The sequence below is a fragment of the Micropterus salmoides genome, unplaced genomic scaffold, assembly GCF_014851395.1.
Source record: "Micropterus salmoides isolate LMB-PRFRI ecotype aquatic unplaced genomic scaffold, ASM1485139v1 Ms_hic_scaffold_21, whole genome shotgun sequence".
NCBI lineage: Eukaryota > Metazoa > Chordata > Actinopteri > Centrarchiformes > Centrarchidae > Micropterus > Micropterus salmoides.
In genome coordinates, this window is record NW_024041262.1 from 10,036,237 (window position 1) to 10,061,691 (window position 25,455).

General features: G+C 42.5%; 1 protein-coding gene across 1 annotated transcript in view; it reads right to left on the bottom strand.

Moving 5' to 3' along the window:
* fam20cb (FAM20C golgi associated secretory pathway kinase b) overlaps positions 1-24,683 on the bottom strand; it is a 49,276-nt gene extending 24,593 nt beyond the window's left edge. The window contains exons 1-3 of the mRNA XM_038735345.1: positions 23,359-24,683; positions 22,888-23,063; positions 18,346-18,424 (exon numbers count right to left, since the gene is read on the bottom strand). Of these exons, the coding sequence (XP_038591273.1) occupies positions 18,346-18,424; positions 22,888-23,063; positions 23,359-23,870 (767 nt within the window). The 5' untranslated portion in view covers positions 23,871-24,683. The remainder of the gene's footprint in view (positions 1-18,345; positions 18,425-22,887; positions 23,064-23,358) is intronic.
* Positions 24,684-25,455: the final 772 nt, after the last annotated feature.

A 25,455-nucleotide genomic window follows, 5' to 3' on the forward strand; every position in this document is an offset into this window, starting at 1 on the left:
ACAAACACACACTTGAGATGCTATATCGTACCATTTGTGGCATCAGAGCATGAAAGCCCCGGCAAAGACACAGGCCGTTCCTAAGCTCATCAAGCGCCTCTTAGAGCTGATAGACCGCAGCTTACTGTACAAGCGGCAGTAGCAAGAGGCTACGCTACTGAGAACAAAGCCACAGCTCTCTCAAACATCACACGGGCCAGCGCCATCCAAACCCCTGAAGAAGCTCGCAATCGCGCCACTCATTGTGCCGCCGACTTATCAGGCCATTCCTGAATAGAGCATGCTAATAGAATTATGAGGAGGCAGTGAAAGGAGGAGGAGAATGGCTGCGATGTTTCTGTTGAGAGCAGATTCATTTCCAGTGGAGGTGCCGGTCTCGTGGACATATGTTGTAGCCATTGTGCAGACTCCAGTCAATAAGGCCGTAGCTGACACTAAATGAACTCCCAGGCACAGAGTAAGAGCCCCCGAGGGAGTCACATCCACATCTGTGACTGGGGAGCAGGCGAGAGGGAAAGAGAGGGAGAGATGTGAACTGCAAGCAGCGCTATTTCCAGTGAGGTTTGATGCTGACTGAGCAGGTGGAAAAGTAGCATTTCAAATCGTACAGAGACAGAGACTACCAGCTGTCTTACACACACACACACACACACATCTTTATGCTGTAGAGTGTACAGTGAATGCTTGTGAAGTGTGTGTGTGTGTGTGTGTTTCCCCAGGAGAGAGGCTGAGGCCAAAGCAGCAGACTATCTGGAAACAGCTGGATATGGCTGATCAACACTGGTACACAGCACAGAACCTCACACCGGGGTCAATCAGCTCAGCAGCGTGACACAATGTGGTTTAATAGCTTATAATGCACCAGGGTCCTGTTTCACATTATTAACTTTGTCGTAAAGTGCTTAAAGTCATTTAAAATGCATTTACATGGTGTATATGGCTTAAAAATGTCAGCTTCTTAAATGGGTTTTGATTCAAAACAATGGTTGAAGAAATCCCATTGTGAAAATGTCAAATTAAGAATGAATGAGAATTCACAAATTGTTCTTGTCACAAAATGACTATTTTCACGAAAATTACACACAAACTTAAAAGGAAAAATTCTTCTCACGGCAGGTTCAGACATGAGTCCAGCTTCCTCTCTGCAAAGTGCTCGCTTCCTGCTATTTAGATGACAGCTTTTTATTTTGCACTAGCTTCTCAGCGCACAAGGCCCAGCATCAATAATTTGGGCAAATAAGGCGAATTACAGCTTCTCAATTAGAGGGGACAGCAAGATCTTCTCTGGGAAATATGCTTTTATATCTTTTCCCCCCAAAATGGAGTGAGTGAAACTATTTGAATTTAAATTTAGTAATTTCAATTGAATTCCTTCACACGCCAGTCTTTCTGTTGTTAAATGGCACTGTGTAGTTTATATGCACCTCTATGTTTTTATGTGCCGGCAGGGATAGTACAGGCTGCCATGCTGTGCTTATATTACTCAGGTTGACACACAAATGGCTCCACTGGGCACAGGCTCCCATTGTAAACTGGATGGATAACAACATGTCTGCACTTTGAGCACATGATCAGGTTTTATATGACACACCAGTGCCCTTGGGGATACGCATATGGCAAATTGGAAATGTAGTTATCCAAACATTTAAAGGAGCCAGAGCTTCTCTGGAGGCAGAGCTAATCTCATTGGCTGAGATTAACCTCAGTGAGCAGAGAACAAATACCACAGCTGTTGATAAATGACATCGCAAATTACAGCAAAGAAAGAATTCTATTCAAATAAATAAAAGTGTGTATTAAACTGTATTAAACAGTGGACACAGTTGCATGCTACTTCACCTCTGCGTTCTCTAGCAGTCTAGAGCTCGTCTTAGAGTAGGTTGCTTGACCTGCTGCCACACCCAACCATGTGCCCAACAGCAAATAACAACGCTAACAACCTAAGCATACAGAAACACAGTCCCCCTTCTGTATTTACAGAGTGGAAGAAGGACAGAGATGAGAGTGACGATCTTGTAACCTTCCTAATAATGAATGATTATCCAGATATACGGATGCGAGGTGTGCGCTTGGAAGTTTGTGGTGACTGAATAATGTACGTGTGTTCTCCAGAGCGTTTCTGTGAGCTCCAAATTGCCAGGCTACGTGTAGATGCCATCAGATTGCATCTGATTGTGGCTGAAGAATCCTTCTCCTCTTCTTGTCTTTCATGTTGGCTACATTAGTGACAGAAGAGTAATCAAAGCTGCCATTAATGCCTGGCCATTTCCTCTGCCTTGTCATACAGGCCCACAGGGTACAGTATAATGTGTGTGTGTGTGGGGGGGGGGGGGGGGGGGGGGGGATCCACCTAATGGATTTTCCTCATTTCCTGTGGCTTTGGACTTGAAAGAAACACAAAAACCCCACAAAGATGCTGGTCATGGTAGTAGTGATTTGTTAAGAATGCTAATTTAGACAAAGGGGGCTATCTATTAATCACCATAAATTTGATTCAGAAATGTTTAATGTAGCAGCAAGACTGCTTTTAATGTGGTACCCCAAGTTCAGATACAAAAAGGTCATCATCATTAAGCATCATTAAACCTTCTCCTAACAAGTTTCTTTCATAAAAGGATGATAAATATAAGGCAACAGAGGTAAACATTTTGAATTTCCTTTTTCTGTTCTTGAGTATTAAGAAAAAAACCTGTAAAAAAATAATTTTTCTTAATTATTTGCATTGTGAAGATTAACACCACGGTTCATGTCTTTGTGCTAACTACAGTATGAAACTACAGCCAGGAGATGGTTCCACTGATTTGGATTTTAGGGACTAAGTTAAGCATAAATAATGGAAACGAGAAAACAGCTAGCCTGGTTCTGCCCAAAGCTAAAAAACACCTTTAATGCTCATTAATTGACACTTAGACGACGTAACACAGCTAATTAGTGAGCTTTAGACATACCTGTTTTTACCTTCAGAGAAAGCCAGGCTAGCTGTTTCCAGTTTTCAAGTTAAGCTAATTTACTTGCCTCCTTGCTTTAGCTTCACATTCAGTATACAGACATGAGAGTGGTATCGCTCTTCTTGTTCTAACTCTCAGCAACAAATACTTGTATTTCCCAAAATGTTGAACTATTCCTTTGAAATGTTTAACACCAGCTCCAGTAAGGTGGATTTTGTGAGTTATGTCATATGTCGTGTATGTCGTGTCGAATATAACACCTGCTAGATCTTTTTTTTTTTTAAGTACTCTTGTTTTGTGCAATGTCTGTTTTGTTATCAAAATGAAACAGTAATAGACATCCACAAAGGGCTCTCAAATGCAAATTCATGTACTGTTAATGAAAAAGTCACTTAGCTCAATATGGGAAGTGTAAAATATCAAGTATGGGACGCAAGCTATATATATAAATGTCATTAAAACGGCACAAAATGATGCTCTGTATTCACCTATAGTACCTCGCCTCTTTCAGAATGGCTGACAATGAGGACAAAGTGGTGCTGAATTAGACAGGAGAAGCTAAACCATTCATACATCCGTTAGCAACGTCCCATTAAATCCAGTTGAAGTGGCAGCGCTTTATCCTCTCTGCCTCCCATGTTGTCTCTACCTCTCTCACCCTCTCCCTCTTTCTTTCTCTCTATCTCTGACTCATACTGCACACTACAAGCTAGTAAGGGGCTTTTTTATTCATAGGCTGCTGTGCACAATTTCATTTAACTGTGCCTCAACTTGTGAGTTTTACTTCAATCAATCCTGGCTTAAAATGACCCAATATCCGCGATTGCGCCAGTCTCCGGAATGAATGTCTTGTCACAGCGCTCTGAACATGGGCTGCAAACTATGTGAGTAATTAGTAATTTAAACCCCCCCAAATTCTTTCATGTCTCGATTGAAATTTATTGCTGAGACAATTAGTCTAATTATACTATTTGCCGCCTGGATACGAAGGCGGTGGCATGCCACTGTAACAGGATCAAACTTGTGTGCTTCTGTGTGTCTCCTCTTTTGACTCACATGGTATTGCAAAAGCAGAAACACACAGATTGTGTAAAAATGTGCAGTGATGTGATTTGGCAACATGCTCCAGTAGGCGACTGGCACGTCTGATTTATGACACACAAATCTCTGAGGATCACAGTTCACACCTCATAGCTAAAGTAATATACACATGACAAGAACAGAGGAGAGGAGCCGTTAAAGCTGGTATTCTTCTGTCGTTTCTGGGGAGAAGCACTGAGAGGCAGCGAGGCACTCAGAGTCTCAGAGCTGCGAACGATTTTGAGAGAGAGCTGACGATAGAGAAACCCCAAAAAGTGGGTTTGCAGAGAAACAGTGAGGGAAAGAAATGAATAAAAAACTGGGTTGCGAAAAAAACAAACATAAATCAGTCGAACATAAACCAAGGGATTCGGGAACACTTTAGTAAAAAGTAGTGAATGACAGAGGCATCAAGGTCTGGTGAGCTGTGGGTGACTACAGCCACGGCCTGTGGTGTCCTGAAATCTCAGGGCTGACTGGTAAATTGTTGGGTGAGGTATACGGTGGCTGTTGATAAGCAGATAGAAAACAGGGCTCAGCGCCTATAAATATACTATAAATACACATAGGGAAATCCTGGAGCCATGGGACTAGCATGGCAAGGGCGCAGAGGGAGGGAGAGAGGGAGGCAGAGAGGGAGGCAGAGAGGGAGGGAGGCAGAGAGGGAGGGAGGGAAGGAGGGACGGAGGGAGGGAGGGAGCGCTGCTGCTAAAATATTCAGGGGGAAAGAGAGAGAGATGGAGATGGCAGAGGGATGCATAGAGGTTGAAATGAACTATAAAAGAGGGAAGAAAAACTGGATGGAGAAACAAAACACAGCTCGGATGGAATGAGGAAGGTATCTAGGAGATCGAAATTACAAAACATACAAGCAACAAACTTAATCAGATCTCACTAACGCCGTGAGTCAGTTCTTCTGTTATGTAAGACCAGTAAATGGAGGGAAAAGGCTCATCTTGCCCCTCCAACCTCAGAGGAACCAACCTCGTTTTTTATTTCACCACCATTACAACCTCACAAAAACAAGAGGGAGTCGAATGGATGGACGTTACTGGAAAGTACAATCCAAAACTGACCTTGTTAAGCATTTATAAGGACTGTCTGGGAGGCTTTATGAGCAGAGAAAAACAAGTTTTGCGAGAGAAGGAGCAATAAACGCCAGATTCAGATTTTCCAGGCAGAGAGGGCTGTGAGAGTACGTGGAAGAAAGAAACTAACAGAAGAGCAGGGAAGTAGACAGCGCAAAGTGAGCCTGTTTCTCCCAGCTGAATCACTCATATCATATCAGGAGAAAATGAGAAGACGAAGGTGTGTTGGAGGGAGCTAGCAGTAGGCCTATACTCTCCTTGTGCTTTATGTTCTCCCAAAAACACAGGTTGAGAGGTGTGGCCGGAGGAAAAAGGAGTGATGATAAAAAGGAGTGACGGGAAGAAAAGGGACAGAGAAAAACAGGAAGTGGCCTAGGGAGGGTTACAAAAGAAGCAGAGAGGTGAATAAAACCGTAAAATAAAATAAAATAGTGAAAAGCAAGACAAAGAATGAGGATGAGCAGCAAAGGAAGATAAATGGTCTGACCATATAGATTATAACCTACCAAAGATATTAAAGGATAACTTCACACTTTATTCAAGTCTGTTTTAAAACAATACCATGAACAGTGCAGCTGAAGCTAATATGAGGCTTCAGCAGTCTGAATTTGACAAAAAAATACAGGCAAATTGCCTATCCTTCAAACAAGGAGGAGTGGTGTGTTTGATGAACACAAATCCTAAAACGCACTTTTACGGAGCACAAAGTTTACAGGAACAGATCGGTGGCATGCAGAGGGAACAAATGCCACGGCCAACTGGTCATCGAGGCATAAACAAGCCAACGCTTAGTTCTTTGTGTGCTGTCAGGCTTTTCCCAACGAGAACCAAGCAGTAAAATCCTGGTGTAACATGCCACTCCTCTCACTTGAGAGAAAACTGTCTTGAAAACAACAGTTACTAATGATGTACACACCAAGACAACAGATGCATGCACATTTAATTTAGCAAATTAAAAAGAAAACACGGTTAAAAAAATTTGTAAATTTGCTTATTTAATAAGGCTGTTGCACTTAACAGCAGCTCTCTCATTATGCAGAATAAAGGTGTGAATATTGGCTGAGAGCTCAAACAAACTGCTTTTAATGTTTCCTTCCACAGTATGACAGACGTGAAAGCCCGTCTTCAGACGGACTAATAAATTATGAGTTGTACTCTTATATTGAGAAGAGGCAGAGTTTTGGGTAGTGCAGGCTGCATGTTTAAGTGGTCCGCCTGCTTGAGTTGTTCATGTACAGTGAATTAGGGGAGGACACGTGGAATTAAAGGTGAAAGCGCTGCACTGTTCCAGACGCTGGGCTTTGATTTTACTGGATCATTACTTTGAATGATGAGTCAGCAACGCCCCCTCTGAAGTTTGCTCGTGCTTGGACAAAAACTGAGACTCCGAAGCTCATATCTGAATAAGCGCTGGACAAACACCAACGCTGCACTGAGTTAACTGAACACACAGCGCAGCATCACAGTTGGAAGGAAAAGCACTCTCTCTCGCAGCACTCTAATCCATGCCATTTTGCCAAGCTGCTTTCTCCTCGCTGGGCCTAACTATCCTGAAGTCACTTTTCCTCCCTCTCTCTCTTTTTTTTTCTGCAAACAACAACAAATCATAATCCTTTGGCGAGCCCGACCATATGGTCTTTTCTTTATCCTTTCTTTATCCTCACCCCACTGACAATAATAATCTGTGGGACTGGGGAGATGGGGTAGGGCAAAAACACTCCCAACATTCGAATAATCCCACTGTCATTTTTGTACTTCTTTTAGCTGAATCTGACATCCTCATTGAAATGGACAATGCTAATATGCCGATATTGCCAATATGTTAGTGTAGGTGATTTTTATGCTCCAAGATCCAACACAATTCGTTGAGTGACATTTAAAGCTACAATAGTCATTTTGTGTCAGTCAGTTTGAGAAAATAGTAGTATAAATAAAAAAAAACACAGTTATTGTTGTTTAAAGTTGTTCTAATCTGCTTTCACTGATGGCCTTGCTGGTGGTTGTTTGGCTGCAATGCAGTCATACCATGTTTGGCTAGCTAGTTAGCCAAATTTATAAGTTTTCAAAGCCTGACTGAGTTTTGATTCCAAATAGGAGTGCTTTTTTTAAACACATATTTGGCCACAGTTAGCAGTACGTTAACAGCATGTTAGGCCTGTCTGCTGTACAAGGTGATAATATGGTCAATATTGTGTTCGCAGCTTGTTGCACTGCCCCTCAGTGACCAAATAAAGCCATCAATTTTAATAAGAATTCTGCTCATAAAGTTTCTTGCTTTGAACCTGTTACAGCTTCAGGCACAAGGTATCCATGATGAAAACAGGTCTTAGCTCTGCAGTAGTCAATATATTTTGAAATTGATGAGAAGAGAGTGCCATATTTTTTTGTAATTTCTGTCACATTGCACAACGGTTGATATTTGAGACCATGTATAATCTGTTATTGGATGTTTTCATTTTAGCAATGAGTACATTTGCATTTCGTGCCAATAACACACCTATAAACTCTGATGAAACTGAGTTGTTATACACAGTTAAAATTAAAGTGTGCCAATAAAAAAAAAAAAAGCAACTCAGTCTAAGTGCATTATCGTGCTACTTAAGCAGCACATCCAAAGTGAAACAAATTACATGCTGTCATCACATTTAAATTATGCTCAGTTCTAAGCAAGCAGAGTTGTTTGAGTGCAGAGGCCGACTGGTACGGTGGGATACATGCAACCTTTTCCATCCTGTTTCATGTGAGGCAGCAATTCATGTTGAAACTTGGATGGCTTTTTAATCTTCCAATCTGAAGTTGGTTGCATCACTTGTTTTGACTAACCGACTTCCTCACAAGAGGGCGTCAGTGGTGAAGCTCGGGAGGGGGGGTATGCAGATATCGAATTGTAAGAGCAGACTACTTTAATCAAGTTCATACAGTATGCAGCCGTGTGGAACAGATGTTGTTTAATCCCCATCTATACCATAGCCAGAGCGCTGACAGCTGTGGTTCACACAACCTCTTTCCCACCATAACATTAGTTGCTGCTCTGCTGTTTGCTAATTACGTATCACAACATGCCTTCATAATGCCGCACTCCTGAACGCCTCCCTCAGAGGGCCACTCTTCAGGGGGAAGAGAAAGCCTAATTAGACCAAGTGTCCATCTGCTGAAAGGGAGAGGTGGAGGGTGAGTTGAAGAAATTAGATAAAAAAATGTGACGCCCAAAGACCTTGCGGTGCTATAATTAAACCTGACAATCAGGAATGTTGGAGAGCGACGGGTGAACATGGTGTTTTACCTCCTGCTTCATTACAGTCTAATGATCGCCCTCAGGTGTTTTCCCTGACACTAACTACAGCTTATAAAAAGGATCAGTTTCTGCCGCCGGGACAGTGTGAAGAGTAGGGAAGCTTTAATGGCCAGTGATGGTGAAGACAGAAAGCAAGGAGGAAGATCACAGGGGAAACCTTGAGCTCTACCAGACTGAAGATCCACCGCACAGTAAAACGCTGGATACTTCTATAAAACAAGAGCTGTCTCACTCCCCGTGGCAGGATAACAGATACTGCGTGTTTTATATGAACCACAGAGCACGGCTCTTCCTTCGGGTCATCGCAGCACCCAGATAAAAAAAAGTGAAAGGTTGGTTGGTTCACTTTTTTAAAGGTATGTTTGACCAAATTCAGAAAATCACTCTTTAACCGCTAAATCAAGGCACAGACTCCCAATATAATTAACTAGACTAATGACACTCCCCAAAAACACATTTAGAGCAGTTTCATCAAACTCTGGGAGCGTTAAGAAGTTTACTAGGCTAGAACATTCAAGCTCAAATAACCGAACCAAGACAGGTGGAAATGCTTCTTCCAAATGTGTGTGTGTGCTGTTTCTTAGAAGTGAAAAGGTATCTAGGCCAACTGCAGGAAGCAACCCAAAAACGCATGGTTTGAATGGCGCACAGAGAAGGATGTTGACATTTGATAGCCGGCAGCCGGGCAAAACAAACTGCAGTCAGGACTGATGCTCACACTCAGTTATTTCCTCACATGCTTTTAAGTGGTATAAACAGCACAGAAAGTAAATGAAGTCCATGATTCTTGGCTAAAGTTAAAGGGACTGAAGTTAGATTTATTTAGATTTATCCAACTGCCAAAATCTCTAACCTCGTAAGATGACAGGTTTCCAAAACGTTGTCCAGTAAAAGCGAGTTGTGAGTCAGTCTGACGCGGCCTAGTTTTTTTGTAATCATGCAGCCTGAGACTAGACTAGACTGAGAAACACAAAAATGTAATAAAGTTAACACAGATTAGCCCCTCAAAAAGTATCTTATGGTGTAATCACACCAATAAAGGTGTCAACAACAAGCTAAGCTTTACATATATTTTTAATGAAGTTCATTTTTAGCTTCATGAATATTCAGTGTGTAATCTGAGCGATCGAAAATTCTGGCGTTTCCACTTAACTCAAGCATGCAACCCCATATACAGGACACATGACACTGTCCTTCTCTCTCTTTGTTCATTGACTCTGAGAAGACATGAAAGGCTCATTTCCAGTCATAACACACCCTCTGCTCCTCTGCTTTCAGCATCTGCTCCTCAATAAGAATGGCAACGCGGCAGGCCGGGCCCGGACCAGATGAATCAATGTCTGCTGCGATTGTCACATCAGCTGTTGAGGTGTACTGTGTACAGACAGAGAGAAAAGCCTGCCTTTGAGTGACAGCTCCTCCAAAGCAAAGAGACAAGATGACAGATGGTATCAAAGCCTGCATTCCCCCAGACACAGGGAGCTGGATCAGGTCTTATGGGCGAGTAATTAAGCATCTTATTATTATTTCTAAGAAACAATGAATGAGTTTATCAGGGATGAACTGAGACGGGCCAGGAACAACTTGCCTCTGAGATTGCAGAGAAATGGCAGCACGGGCATGCGTGTGCGTGTGTGTGTGTGTGTGTGGTTGCTCAGGCACAAATGCGCACACACATCGAACGCACACACACAGATGGCAGAGGAATTTAGCAGAGGCTTTGATATGTAGATTGGATGCTGGCTTGTAATTTCTGCTGGCTGCAACACTGTGTTATCGTTCTTTCAGCACAACATTAGAGCTGATAACATTTACCTGAAGGGGGCAGTTGACTGATAATATCGTCAAGACATTTCTGCTCCTGGAAGGCCTGAACAAGGGCTGCATGGAATTTGCCATAACAGTATCACTGCAAAGTGAGTATAAGCACACACACATACACACACACATATACACAAATCAGCACACAAGGATAAAGAAATATGACCACTTTCTGTCTCCTAGGCAACTACTGACAGTTTGGAACGCTGTATGTCCAAAGCCGTCAGAGGTGGCAGTAAGACTGACACGCACACGCGCACACACACACACACACACACACACATACACGCGTTGAAATCTCAATTGCAGCGACAGCGGTGCAGAGTGAAGGAGTCGTGAGAAAACTGGATGCTGATGTTGAGTGAGAAAAAAAGTGTAAAATTGAAGACAGGGAGTGGATGCTAGCATCTTACCAGACATGTCAGACTTAATGATTATGCTAATCAACCACACTGATTAAAACGGGCACTGTGTGTTAGAATACATTACCTGGGAAAACATCACTGGCTTAATAATATCTGCATTCTACATAAATCATGGTGGCTGATTATTGTAGATGGCAGAACGCCAACAGTACATTAGCAGATTATTACAGTAGGGTACTTCCTCATGTGCAGTTTTTTTCCCAGATCCCCACTAGACCATAGATTAGTTGCATAAGCTTCTGTTGTTCTGTTAACATGTTTTTCTACAGTACGGCGGGGCATAGGGCTGCACTCCTTACTGTCCATCACCATGACAACTTCAGCCTCATATTAAGAGATTATTTTCAGAGTGGGCCATTTTATGCTTTATTTTTGATTATAGTATTTCAGGGTATTTGGTAAATAGGTCCATGACGGAGCGTTTTCTGCTTTTAAATTAACAGAGACAGTGAAGAAAGGCAGGAGAGAGAGAGAGAGAGAGGGAGGATGACATGCAGCAAAAAGCCTGGGTAGGATTCGGGCCCAGGACTGCAGTAAGGACTCAGCCTTGATGTGTGGGCAGCAACAGTTGACATACCAGGGCACCCTGGTAAAATTCATATAACATGTAACCCATGTACAGGCAAAGCGGTTCATTTTAGTATTAGTATTAGTATTTAAGGGCCAGTGATATGTCCTAAAAAGACTCCCATGTAGGCCATTCTTTGACCAATGTGCACTGAAACACGTACAATTTATCCATGAAATACCTCTCTATTTTTATAGAAAACATGCACTACCTAACAGAGTTTACATCAGCTACCATTTCCAATATAGATTATTTCAGTTGGGCTATGTTATGCCAAAACTGAAAAGGAAAAAAATGAGCAGGTTAATTTTTCAGCACATTTCAAACAATGTGAATCTGGCAAAATGGCAGCTTTGTCTAACTCAGCCTTGTTCCGCAAATTATATAAATTATATTAATTTTTCTGACATGGAAGTCATTGCATCCTCTAGCAACGATGCTCTGCTACTGCACCCGTTCTGCTCTTGCCTGGTATCCACTGTGAGTAAAACTAATTAGCATTAAATTCCTAAGAGCGGATTCTTGCCATTTTTGTTTCATCAGTTTTCCTCCATCTCTGCATGTGCTAAGACCAGACAGACTAACGCATATAGGGGAAAACACAGTGTGGCTGTACACTATATGACCGTGGTGCACCAATGGCCTGCAATGTGTCACAGTCTCTGCAGGGAAGATGGTAAGGGGGTCAGATTGCTAAGCCTGAGGGCTCCATTTGATCATTGGTATCACTTCACTGCACTCTGAAAAATTTGTTCAGCCACTGCAAATTTCATCTACAGTACATGTGATGACTGGTGTGTGTGTGTGTGTGTGTGTCTGTGTGTGTACTGTTCTTCATGTGCTTTTGTGTGAGTAATTTCTTTTAAACTGAGCATTTGAACACAGATTTTTTTCCTGTTCCTCCAATAATTCTGTTATAAAAGCTTCCACGTTCTGCCCGTTTCTGCTTTAGCACAAACTGCATAGCGCACAATTTACCCCCGGTGAAACAATTATAGCAGTCGAAACATTAAGCAGCGAGCAGCGCAGAGCCTTAAGTGCTGCTAAATCACGCATCTCACAGTGGCTGTAATTTTTAGATTAATTATTCAACTTCTTTTGTCTACCAACAGAACCGGTGGTAGAGCCCAAATGAATAGAACAGAGCATTTTCCTGAGGTCAGCCAGTGCGTTTACAAGCAATTATAATATTGTGCTATTGTTCATGATCCCAGAGTGCTCCTTTTAATATGCGGAGTGTGTGCATGCCGCACTGCATTCATAGTCCAGGTAGACTCATACTAATTATAAGAAACTTTAATGTGATAGCTGGGAGATGTCTATGATTGCTGAGATACAAATATATAGAATTGCTGAATATTATATTCATTTGTATACATAAACTGCCTATGTCAAATATAACCTTTACTAGAATTACAATGAAGTACATTCAAAGTGTGCTACCTATATACCACATGCATGTACAGTACAGGCTGTAATTACTATATGCACTGTATATAACCAATTACTTATGATGCGGACAGCCCACACCCCTCCCCCAGCTCTAGCGTTGCTACTGTGCTGCTGTGAATTTCCTCTATTTCCAAACAGAGCTGCAGTCATCATCTGTGTTCTGAATGACTTGTCCTGAGGCGGTTCATCCCTTTATTTCCTGACTCAAAGTCAGAGCACAGGCACAGAAGACCTTGTGAATACAATAGCACACAGTAAACAAGCAAGCACACACACACTGACAAACAAAATACCAAACTGACAAAATATATCTAAAAAATGAGGGGCAAAAACTGATGTTTGTCCACATAGGAGTCAGTTTGTTTGACATCCCTTTGTTTGGCGACAGACACGAACAACCACTGAATTGTCCTGGCTTTCATCAGTCTCTCAGTGTTCAGTCTTTGCCTTGTTCGAGGACAAATCTGGGCAGCTTTAAGCAAGGATAATAAGGGTTTTTGTTAAGACTTGCCCACCCCATCTTCAGACAAAGCTCCCTCAATCTTATTCTTTCACCTCCCACGGCTGATGCAGCTTGATGATACAACATTAACTCTTATATGCAGCCAATTTCCCACTAATATTTCACATTTAACACAGACATTTCATCCAGGCTGTTATTTGTGCTGCTGTGAATATGTTATTGACAAATGACGTGACATTATGTGACTCCCATCTCTTGCTACGATGTGTCAATCAAAAATTACTCATGGACGTGAATCAGCACCGATATAGATCGCTCAGTCGGGAGGAGCAGCGGAAAGAGCAGATATCTCTTCTAGGAACACTTGGATTGATTAGCGCGTGACTGAGGCAGCAGTCGGCTGATTGACAAGCAATACAATTAAACAGAAGCGAGAAGGAACGGAAGACCATCATTATATCAATCATCAGTCCTTCCCCTGCCTGATCATTTGCGCTCATCATCTAATGGTGTGCTCTGAGACTAATTTCATTGTAAATATTACAATCATGTGTCCCCAGTTCACACCAGTACAAAGTCATAACAGAAGGGGGAAAAACTAAAATAAATTAAAAAAGAAACAAGAAGTTTTTGTTTTCACTTTCAGTGTTCTCAAACCAGACACTCTGGTTCAAAGTACTTTAAAGTGCAAGGTTACAGTCAGGACTCAAACACACCATGCGGCACAGGTCTATTTTGGTACGCAGATGTACTTGTAACAAAGGTCCATGTTGGTCCTTTGGTATTACATGCAAATCTTTTTATTGCACTAAAAGGTACATGGACATTTCTGACAGCAAAAGGCACATTATTTGTATTAGTATTATCTGAACTTGAAGGTAAGCTTTTGGAGGTACAAAATGTTTTGTTGGTGGAGCAGTCCTCCCAGAGCTACTTTACAAAAAGTACATGTTTTTACACAGCACTACAGAGTGCCGCCTTGGGCTACTGATTCAGTCTCAAACTGTAGTCATTTTCTCTCATAGCTTCTGGCCACAACGGTCATAATTGGTGACGCCTTAGGCAACATAGCATTAAGTTGTGTTATATACTTGGTAATCAAAAAGAGAAAAAAAGTTATTGTGCACTCAAAGCAATATTAAGCTTCATGAGTAGGTGGACTTTTACATAGCAGATGCCCTAACCCTGTGATTGGTGGAAGTTGTTGGGGGCACACACAGTTCGACAGGAAAACTAGGAACACTACTCAGCAAACAAGAATTAGACACATGGTACACGAAATTGAACATCATCATCGGTGTCCCTCAAAGTTCTATTTTAGGTCCCTCTTTTATTTAGTATTTATATTAATGATCAATCATCTACCTGTCCAGAAGTTAATAGCCACATTTATCTATAAGCTAATTCTAAATAACAAGTTACATCTTTACTTATAGTAGCTATGGAGACTATTTAAGCTTAGTTGATGTGCTCGTGCTTTAATTTGTCAGAAATTAGGGGTACATGTCTATTTTTTTTTTTGTTGGACTTACATACATGAAGAGAGCCCCAGATGTCACTGTATCGCTGTACACTCCACTTCTGAACCCAAACGTACACCTTTGTACCACATTATGTTGTACAGTACTTACTGAAGTTCTTGCATATGTTCTGATGATTGTATTTCACAATTGGTTAATAAAATTGTGTACACTCTGTATTCAGTAACAAATACAAAGAAAAATTGCATGCAAGTATTTTTCATACATTATTCTTTCGGCCAACCACTTAATTGAGCAGCAGTATTCTAACACACACATTCACATTCAATTTGAAAAACACTGAGCTGAGCCTACAAGCTACAGCATAGCTGCACCCTAAGACTAAGTATTGGGACAACTGGGACTATTTTGTTCTTATTATACCAAAGCATCAACGTGCATTTTGTTCCATTTGAGGTAGAAATCAGGTAAAGTGTCTAAATGCCTTTATGCTGCATATTTAGAGAGCTATGTGAAAAATCTACATGTTTTTACCAACATATGTTTAGTAGATGCTCCCAACTTGACAGCGTAAACTGTTTACAGGAACAAAAGAAAAGAAAAGAAAATACAGGGTTATTTGAGGATGATGAAGATGATAATTGAGCTTAGTCATCTTTATTCAGGTTACAATGCAGTTGTTGTGACACAGAGCACCACTTTAATGTTTTCATCTGTCTACGTAGGCACCACAGGGCTGGGCATCAGCTGGGATTTTTAGTGCCATCGTATGAAGCCTCTCTGATTTCACAAGACCTGTACTCTTAACAAATACTGCAAAACAAAGCTTAAGTTACGTTAGGCTAGTTAAAAGTGAGTTTATTCCAAGTCTGGAAAACTGGGCCGCAGACAGGAGTTCAGTGAGGTGACTCATCTATGTTACGTCATAGTGGACAGGTAGTGCATGCCACTTTGCGGTGTCTCAATACAGTAGAAGATCTCTGTCTCGTAAGTTGTGAAATCACGCTATTGTGTGTTTTACCTGACTGGCACAAAACAGAGGCACCTACCATAGTATCTGATTATTCTCTCTTTCTCTCTGAGGAGAAAAGAAAAGAAGAAAAGGCAATACCTAAACAATCGATATGGCAAGCCTGTTTCTTCATCTGCTCCGTTCGTTAAAGAATGTGCGAGAGAGAAAAACAAACGGCAGACAGAGCTGCAGACACTGCCTGCCTGCCTGCCTGCCTGCCTGCCTGCCTCTGCTGCCTGATTGCCTGGCACACATTTGCATTAGAGTTGAGAGGAGCCGAGTCGAAGAGCACAGCCGGAGAAGTCTTTGATCTCTCAGCCTCTGTCTCTTTGATGCACCATGTGGAAACACACCAGTAGATTTGGGAACGAGGAGATGATGTTGGGTGTTAAGTGGATGTGTGTGGACATTGGCTTGTGTGTATGTGTGATCTCTGCAAGGGAAATGCTGTATGTAGAGGGAATGACTGTGCAAATCAAGTGAAGACCTTGATTGCAGTCCAAATTAGCACACATACACACCAGCATGGGTTGCCCTATTTTGTTAAAGTCAAGTGCATTCAAGCAGGAGGGAATGAAAAGCCCCTCCTTTCACTCTTGCCGTTTTTCAGGATTATCAAACATCACTGCGGCTCTGACAACCACAACTGTCAAGCAACAGATTTACATCCAACCCCATCACCCCATGCTTTTCTCAGAAAATGTCATTTCATATTTCCGTCTGGGTTAAAATTCTAGGCAGTGCACCGAGATAATCAGTGGATTTTGACTCTGTGCGTGTATTGACAACACTCTCTGCCCACGTCTCCTCATCTGTCTTTCTCCCTTAGCCCCGTATCTGCTCTTGTCCTTGCCCCCTCGCCTCTCCTCCGTCCTCTCCTGCACTCCACACCTCTCCTCTCCCGTCCCTTCCCTCCTCTCACCTCATTCTCATCTCTCCTCTTCCAAGCCTGTCAGGATGATTTCAGGCTTGTTGCGTCTGGCCTGACTTAGTGTGGTACGATTGAAGCAGTAATTACAACAGTCTCTGAATAGCTTTTCCTCCCACGGAAAACCTCGCTACCTATCATCCACAGGCTTAACCCCACTCTCCATGCTGACGTGCAGGGGCCAGACAACAGCCTGTGTAGAAAACCATTAACCCACAATTAAATTACAATCACCATAACAAAGGAGGGGTGACATTTAAATCCACCAGTCGAGGAGGGATTAGGGGCAAAGAGCACTTCTCTTGGGATCTGTTATCGTCTAAATATGACAGTGTGGATAAAGGAAATGTGAATTAATCAAATACTACACAGTATCTACCAGTCAGGCAGTTTTGGGTAGATTTATCTCCTCTACAAGTTAAGCCAAGCTCCATTACAGGGGGTGCAGAGGTAAGCGTAGGTTCAAAAGGAAAAGGAAAGTGTTGCACTCGCTCCTCTTCACCTTTTTATGTGAGACATTAATGATATGCTGTAGTTCACTGGTTGGATGTTCACATATCACAACTGGAATAGTATTCAGAAGGAGATGAGGCAAGGAACAAGGGCTTTGTGGTTGCATCACAAAGTTCCCAGCAATTATGTCTGGCACCATTACAGAGAATCAGCTATGGTAAAATAATGACAAAATATGTAGCCCCTGGCTTAGCGGTGAGTGATGGCTGCTGCCTTTAGCTAGCTAGCCGGGCAGTAAGCCAGAAATACATACCTTAAATTATACCTTAACCTCAGCAGTTAAACTGGTACTTTTTATCTTTTTCAGCTGTATTTATGATTATTTCAGGAACCAACATGGGAGAAATTCCACTCTATAATGCTGCTGTTTCAAGCCACAACACTTCAGCTAGCGGCTCTGTGAGGCTGCACTAAGGCACAGTGGTGCTTTGAGCTAAATGGTGACAGTATCATGATAACATACTCACAGTGACAATGCTAACATGCTGATTTTTAGCAGGTTTAATATTTCTTATCTTGGTTTAGGGTGTTAGCATGCTAACATCTGCTCATTAGCACTACATACAAAATACAGCTGAGGCTGGGAGGACGGGTCATTCATTTTGCAGATACTTGGTTATGAACAAAAGCAATGGACAAATCAACATTTTTGTTAATTTTGTACAGACTCTGTTTGATTAGGACCACTACAAGCTGTAAGTCCACAAATCACGTGCTGACAACAAGACAGTGACAATGCAGACAAGATGGTTTGATATTATCAAACCACAGAAAACTGATCAGACGTATCAGTCCTAACATGACACAGCCAGAGTTGCCTGAGGGCTGAGGACCTCCAACATGGCCACGAAAGGATGTGCCGTGCCACCTGACAGCCCTATAAGGTGAAATGCCTACTCAATATTTGGCTCTGACACTGCAGAATGATGTCGGCCTTCAGTCGAATATCAAGGTTGTGCTGAAATGAAAGCAATTTGATATAGAGAGGAGAATGAGGAAATGAGATTGATGTTGTGAGGAGAATGAGTAGGTGGTGGAATGCAAAAAGGAAGTCAGTGGAGGTAGAAAGCTGCATAGTTGGTGTTTTACACAGAAATGGCACTCAAGCTTTACCACGATCCAAACCAGATTGCCTTTTCTTAAAGAGAGTGGCTCACACACTGAACAGGAGAGGAGGAGAGCGCAGTTTAACCAGAGGGACAACAGAGCGAGTGGGAACTATATTTTAAACACATGAGATAAAATGCATTTTTTTACTTAAAAGCACTTACTTCATGGGTTTAAAGAGAGCTTGGCCGTAGTTCTGGAAGGTCATGATGAGCTTGAGCTGAGTGCCTCCAGACTTCATTGCTGTTGAAGTGAAACAGACAATACTGCTATTAATAATACATTAACTGAAGGCAAATATAAATATTTTACTGCTACACAAAAGAAATGAGCTGTGGTAATGGGCTTAGTAGTTTGTGCTTTGACACAACTTAACCCACTGGAGTTTAGTTTTAGTTACACAACAAATTGGCCAATTTGACAGGCTAGATATTAGCTAGTGGTGTTAGCAAGTTATCCAGGCTGACCTTCAAAATTCAATCTAGCCAAACCAAATCTAGTTTTGAGGAATGCTAAGGACTGACCGTCCAACATTGTAATCAATGACTGAATAAAACTGCCTTCAACTCAAAAAAGTTAAAGAAAAATGACTTAATTCAGATCTACAACAAATTATCATGATACATGAATGACTAATGATTAAAATAAAAGACAATAGTGAACATTGACCAGCGCATTCCCGAAGCCCAATGTGACATTTTAAATGGCTTGTTTAGTCCAACCAGCAGTCTAAAACAAGAAAATGTTTAAAGGCACAGTAATATAAAACAGCATTTTAAAGCTGACGATTCCTAATAAATGACTTTGATTAACTCCATGTTATTCATTTCAACTGAAAAGTGCTCTCCCTTAGTTATCGATCGTTCAGTGTCAGGAACCAGACTAACCAAAAGTCCATGCACATTATAAAATAGGACTATATTCTGTTCATATCAATTGTAATGTAATACTGACTGGAACTGATATGATTGTTAGAGACATTGTACACCTGAAACCTGAAACATCAATTCCCACTGCCATGTTGGAGAAGTGCATTATTGTGTGAGCTTGCAAATGTGCATAGACGTGTGTTTGTGAGTCTTTTTGTGTATGTGTGCGTGCATGAGTGCTGATGTCACAGTGTTTATTTGATGGGAAGGCAGAGTGAGGGGGTGAAGGACAGCCAGTGCTCGCATGACGCTGTTTACTTTCTCTGTGTATTCTTCTCTGGAGGGTCCATCTCGCGCTCTCTCTCTCTCTCTCTCTCTTTCTGTTTCTATTCATCCTTCATGTTTTCTCGCTCTTTGTATATTATAATACAGTCTAAAGGCACTCATGGGACTGGGCTGTTGTGGAGAGGACTATGTGGAGCTAGAATACAACGAAATTCTCAACAAAAAAAAAGAGCAGTTTAGCCACTGTGTCTGTTCTTTCTTCAACTGATCGATTGAAAACAATGTTTGGGTGGCCTTTTGCCAAAGAATGATTTGCCTCAATCAATGTTCTCATTTATTTTTACATATGGGAATCATGAGGACAAGCAAAATGTTTACAGATAAAAAATGATCAATGTCCGTCTGACCTCACCTGCTGCTCTGTGAAGTCGCATGTGTCGGCGACATTTTAAATAAAAGCAAATCTAACTATAGGAGCTCACACATGCAGAACAGCTGTATACAGGGACCATGAATACAATTATTTCAACCTCCACTTAATTCAGACCGTATTTGTCGAGACTTCATGCTGCGGCAGTGTTTACCTCTGTCTCTTTTTGGGTTGTGCACTGCAGTCGTCAAAGTTACAGCCTTTCACTATCATCTTTAATAACATTTATCAAATCTGTTGCTTTTGCACGCTATGTCTTCATTGATTAACGCTGCTCAAGAGAGGTTATAGTGTATAATACATCCAAGCACTCCTATCCTTGAGTCTACATAATAACCGGCTGCTATTGGCATCTATTGGTATTCTGCCCCAGGCCTGTGTTAAGGCTCTGTAATTACTGAGCCACCATGTATTTAGTTGGCTAGAGACGCTGAGAACTGCTTCCTCTATCCACCCAGCCTGAGAGACAGAAAGCAAGAGGGAGAAAATCTGAGATAATTGGAGAACATCTGGAGTCGAGAGACAGAAAAGAAATAAAGAAATTCTTCCTTTAATGACCAGACAGGGATGCTAGTTTATAAACAGCTAATCCTACTCCCAGATAAGCGTTTAATCTTCACTTTAGGCCAGTTACAGTTTTCTCATTGGCAGATGGACCTGAAATCTGCAATCACTTTTAACAACGAGCGCAAGATGGGCGACCTTGAGTCGACAAGCACTCTTGGAATGTGGGAGCCGGACTGTGCCAAAAAGAAACACAACTCCCCCAAAAAGAAAAAAAAAATGCAGAAATAGATTCCATATAACTGCCCCAGCATGGATTATCGACTCTGTCAGGTATCTACTTGCACTTGCAGCGAAGGCTTTGCGGCTTTCTGTAGAAAGCTAGATTTACCATGCGCCTGCCGATCAAATAAAAAGCGTTGGAGCTCGGTTTGAATCAAACCGTGATGTGCGTCTGTATGATCCCATGTATCTATACCAGGTGTTCTCTCAAGCTTGATGTACTCTACTGTGACACTTTGTGGGGGATACATGAGACAAGACTGTCCCGTTGTATTATTCCTTCAGCTATGTAAGGCAGGAGCGTGAAGGCTGATCAGATCCAGTGCTTGTTGTACGATAGCCTGCAGCTGACTTCCATCTCAATGCATCCTTGTGTGTGTGTTTGAGTGTGTGTTACCGTCGTCAGAGCCTGTGGCAGCAACGTGCACATGCTTCGTCACTTCCTCTAACTCTTCACTGTCAGAACCAGTTCCATTAAAGGCAAACATTTCCCTTTGGCCTAGTGTTACCACTGACACTTCTTACCTGTATGTTTTGTTTGAAAACATATAAATAGAGGTGCAGTCACGTCAGCAGCTTCTCTTTTCCAGATATTACGAATGAGACTGACAGGGCAATCAGTTGTATAGCCACGGCACACAGTGACTGAATACTAGTAAACTAATAAAACAGAAGACCAGAGGTGCGTCTTCTGAATGCTGTATTTTCTTTTTTTCACAAATCAGGGAAGATCTGAAGGGCCAAATTCCTTTCCAGAACAGAAGAAAAAACCCAATTATAGCTGCTGCAGCCCCAGCAGTGAGTCGGGGCCAGACATTTTGAGGAAGAAGAGGAAGAGAAGGAAGATGAAAAAAACAAAACAAGAAGAGCAAGACAAATGATAAATACAGGTGGGTCCATCAGCAGAACTGTCCAGACCAAAGTTATCATTAAACCCTGAAGTCATGCGTCTCTAAACCACACAGCACAATGCCTGAGTAGGCATTGGAGTGTTTATTCTGCATTATCCTGAACACACAACCAACCTTAGACATCAAGTGCAAGTCATGATCTTGTTGAAGTACCTGCCAAGTGAGAAGCCATAGATGGCTGCACACACATGACTTAAACAATCACCAGGGTTGGACGCAATGGCAGATTTCAAACTACTGTCAAAGATTCAGTTTTTAAGACAAAATTCTAAGAATGTGTGTAGTCCATTAAATTCAGATATTTTAAAATTCAGATATTTGACATCAAAATTTTGCAATTGTTTTTGCCATAAACACTGGAGATTTATTTGGCGAGAATTAGCAGTAGCTGTTCACAGTAAAACATTTTGATGCACTGTGGGCTAAATTTTTGATCATTCAAAGACCTGGCTGGAGGGCAGCCCGAAGATGCAGTGTGGCAAATTTGGTGTCAGTTGAGCAAATAATGTGCAAGAAGATAGGTTTACTTCATTTTACAGTTTTTGAGAAAAACAGTGTTATGGACATCATAATTCCTTTCAGCTCAAGGCATCTGAACATTTCTGCTCAACTGGGCCTATATTATGGTGAAAGTTGCAAAGTGCTAGCATGTACCAATGATTTGTTATGAATTGTCAAAGTTTCATACTTTGAAACCATCAGGACTTTGAGCCCCAATGCCAGTTGGACTGCAGCTATGCGCAAAGGTTTGGTTATTTACTGGCATGGGAAGGCAGATTTCCTGTAGGAATAATAATAGTCCAGCCCCTTATAATGTCCATTATAAGTATGTAACATTGTTATAAAGATCGAGTGTTTACTGTTGTCTAAAGGCAAGGTTGTCTGAACACACACACACACACACACACACACACACACACACACCACCATCATTCTGATTGGGCTACTTGGAATCAGTCAAATCTGGCACCACTGCTGACACAGTTTCTCATATAGTCTTTAAACTGAACTCCGCACGCACACAGTCACCTCACGATTGGACAGCCAAAATGGCACGGGTTAAATCCATGAGAAGCCAATATCGATGTCAATCAGTAGAGAAGTGGCCTGTCAAAGAGTCCTTAATCAAGAATCACTAGTAGCTTGTTTATTATAGGCCGCCAACCAATGATGTGGCTTTGAAACTAGAAAGGTGGGTAAACTATTTAACCTCCAGCTGGTGTCATATGGCTAACAGGCACCAATATGAGCACGAATTTGACTATGCTAAAACCTCTAAAAATGTATGTTATGATGACTTGTGAAGCCTAAAAGAAGTGCAAACTGTGTTTTCAGAGTAAAGTGCAATTCTGACCCTCCATCTGCGCACAGAAGCCCTCCTGCTAGCTGCTGTTGCTGCCACCCCCCTGTTTCTTTATGACTCACCGACGCTGGTGATCCTCTGGGTGACCAAGTCTTTCAGGAGAGCATCAATGACCGGGTTGTGTCTGGAGTACAGCTCGTATCGATTAATCCCAATGTGGAAGCGGAGCCAGTTCGGGTAGGAGTCGGCCGTCAGCTCCCCTGTTGGGCTGAACTCGTCCACGTTGCCTTCAGTATTCCTGGGCGAGGAGAGGAAGAGGAGGGGGATAAGTTGAAAAGCAGACAGAGGATTGTGAGGTTCTTACGAACAGAGTGACAGGTGTGCAACAGCTGAGGAGCACACATGCAGAATTACAATAATGTGATTAATGATTATTATTATTATGTGCACACTAAACTCTAAGCCCTTCCATGTGATGTTTTGATCTTTAGACAAATTCTGAAATGTTTATTTTTAGCTTTTGTTGCATTAGATTTGATTGTGCTTTGCTTCAGGTTTACCCACACAACTGTCTTTATGAGCAAACACTTTACCATGCCTGATCCTCTGCTGCTTTGGGGTCAAATCTGATGTCCGTGTTGACGTTGAACAGCGTGTCCTCGTCTGTCAGAGGCGGCACGGATCTTTTATATAAGGGGTGGTCATAGAGAGCCGACAACCTTGAACCCTTAACCGGCATGTTCTTGGTCACCGTGGCGTCCTGGATGAACTGTCTCTTCCTGTCACCGCGTTGCTCGTGATGCTCAAGCCTCCTGAGAGCCTGTCTTTTGTCGCCTGTAACCGGGATCCTTTCCAGGGAGTGGGAGGAAACATTTGAGCTGGGCTCGTTGCTGAAGTCCTGGAGGATCCGCAGGGTGTGCTTGTTAGGCCAGCCCTGCTTCCCCCAGCTCTGGGGCTCCTCGCTCGGCGTGTGGGAGCATGAGCAGCCGCTGTTGCTGTGCCTCTCCAGCTTTGGTAACAAGTCTATCATTATGTGCATCGAGCATGCAATGAGGAACACCATGAGGATCAAGAACCGGAATTTGCGCAGAAGGATCATCTTCATGGTCTCCCTTTTGAGCAGATGTGAGTATTTACTGCAAATGATCAGCACGCAGATGAACAAGCTGACTACATCGCTGATGATGTTTATTAGACTGGACGCCAATCTAACGAAATATACATTAAACACGTAGGACCCATCTTCACTTGCCGTCTTGAGTAAAGGATTCAGTGTTCAGCCTTTGTATATTCAGCATCAGAGTCTCTGCTTTATCAGCGCGGGGGTCCAGGCGAGATTTCAGAAGTGCAAAATCATCCGCAAGCGTCCAGGTAAAACAGGTCGAGTCGGTTCAGACCAGCGGTTGATTTGCGCAAGCCACATCCTCTTCACACTGCCTTTCTCCCCTCTCCTGTCTACCACCATATATTTGAGGGAGAATACATAGAAGCCGACAAGTGAGTAGGATCCAAAAGAAGCTGTGACACGCGGGGGAAACGATCCGTTAAACGTGCGTTTCCAAGATGTTCGAGGGCGCGCATCGGTCTCACCATCCAGCCTCTATCCGGGGAAGAGCAGACGTGGACCCGCTGGGACTTCGGCCCTGGGAAAAAAATGTAGGCAGCACTTCACATTTAAATGCTTTGAGGGAAAGTCCCCGAAAAGTAGTCGACGTGTGCGCTCTCATCCACCCAAGCGATCCAGGGTGCGTAATTCTGTCACGTCGAGTCACTAATCACCCGAGGCGAGCCTACGCAATGAATTGCACAGGTAACAGGAGACAGGAATCCTCCCGCAGGGGCCGGGCAACCTCCAGGAGTAAGGGAATAGGATAAGAGAATGCACCTCTTGTAGCGTGTGTGAATCCGGGTGGGTGTGTTAAATATGATGATGAAGCCAATACTAGATCCAGCCTTTGCGCAGCGTCACTGTGCGCAGATTGGCTAAGAGAGAGAGAGAGAGAGAGAGAGAGAGAAGCATAAACTGCTCGTCTGTATTTCAATAAATCTTCCCTGCACATCCCGGCTGCGCAAGAAGAGGGCGTCTTTTCACAGGGCAATATTCAGTCGGGCTCATAAGCAGCGGCAGAGCGGGCTATTCCCCCTGAAATTCATCTGCTGGAATCCCTATGAAATGTCTCCTCGGAGACGGCAGTCAATCCATCGATGATACATTAGACAGGCCTGTTAGACCGCTCATCAGTCTGAGGATCCACTTCCATCCTGCACTGCTGCCACTCAACCGCAATCACATCTTCAATAATGCTGAAAGGCTGCATGACATGAAAACCACAAAGCACATTTCTAAAGGAAAAAGTGACGTATGCATGCGAGAAATAAATCGACTTTAGGCTTTTCTGCTGCTCTGACCTCTAACCTATATATAACACGTGGAGCATTTATAGGCTACCAAATCTCCATGCAGTCAGTGCACTAATGTTTCTAATTTACAGCTAATTGGCACAGCATTATGGCTGCATCCATGCATCCCAGTGGCCGTAAAGAGGCAGGGTAATAAACAGCTTGCATTTCATAGTGTGGCATATATGCATGAGTAACTGATCATGCTGTCTGTGATTACCTCCCTAGATTAGTTTATAATTAAAAAGAGGCCATGGGGTGGGGGGTGTGTGTGTGTGTGTGTGTGGGGG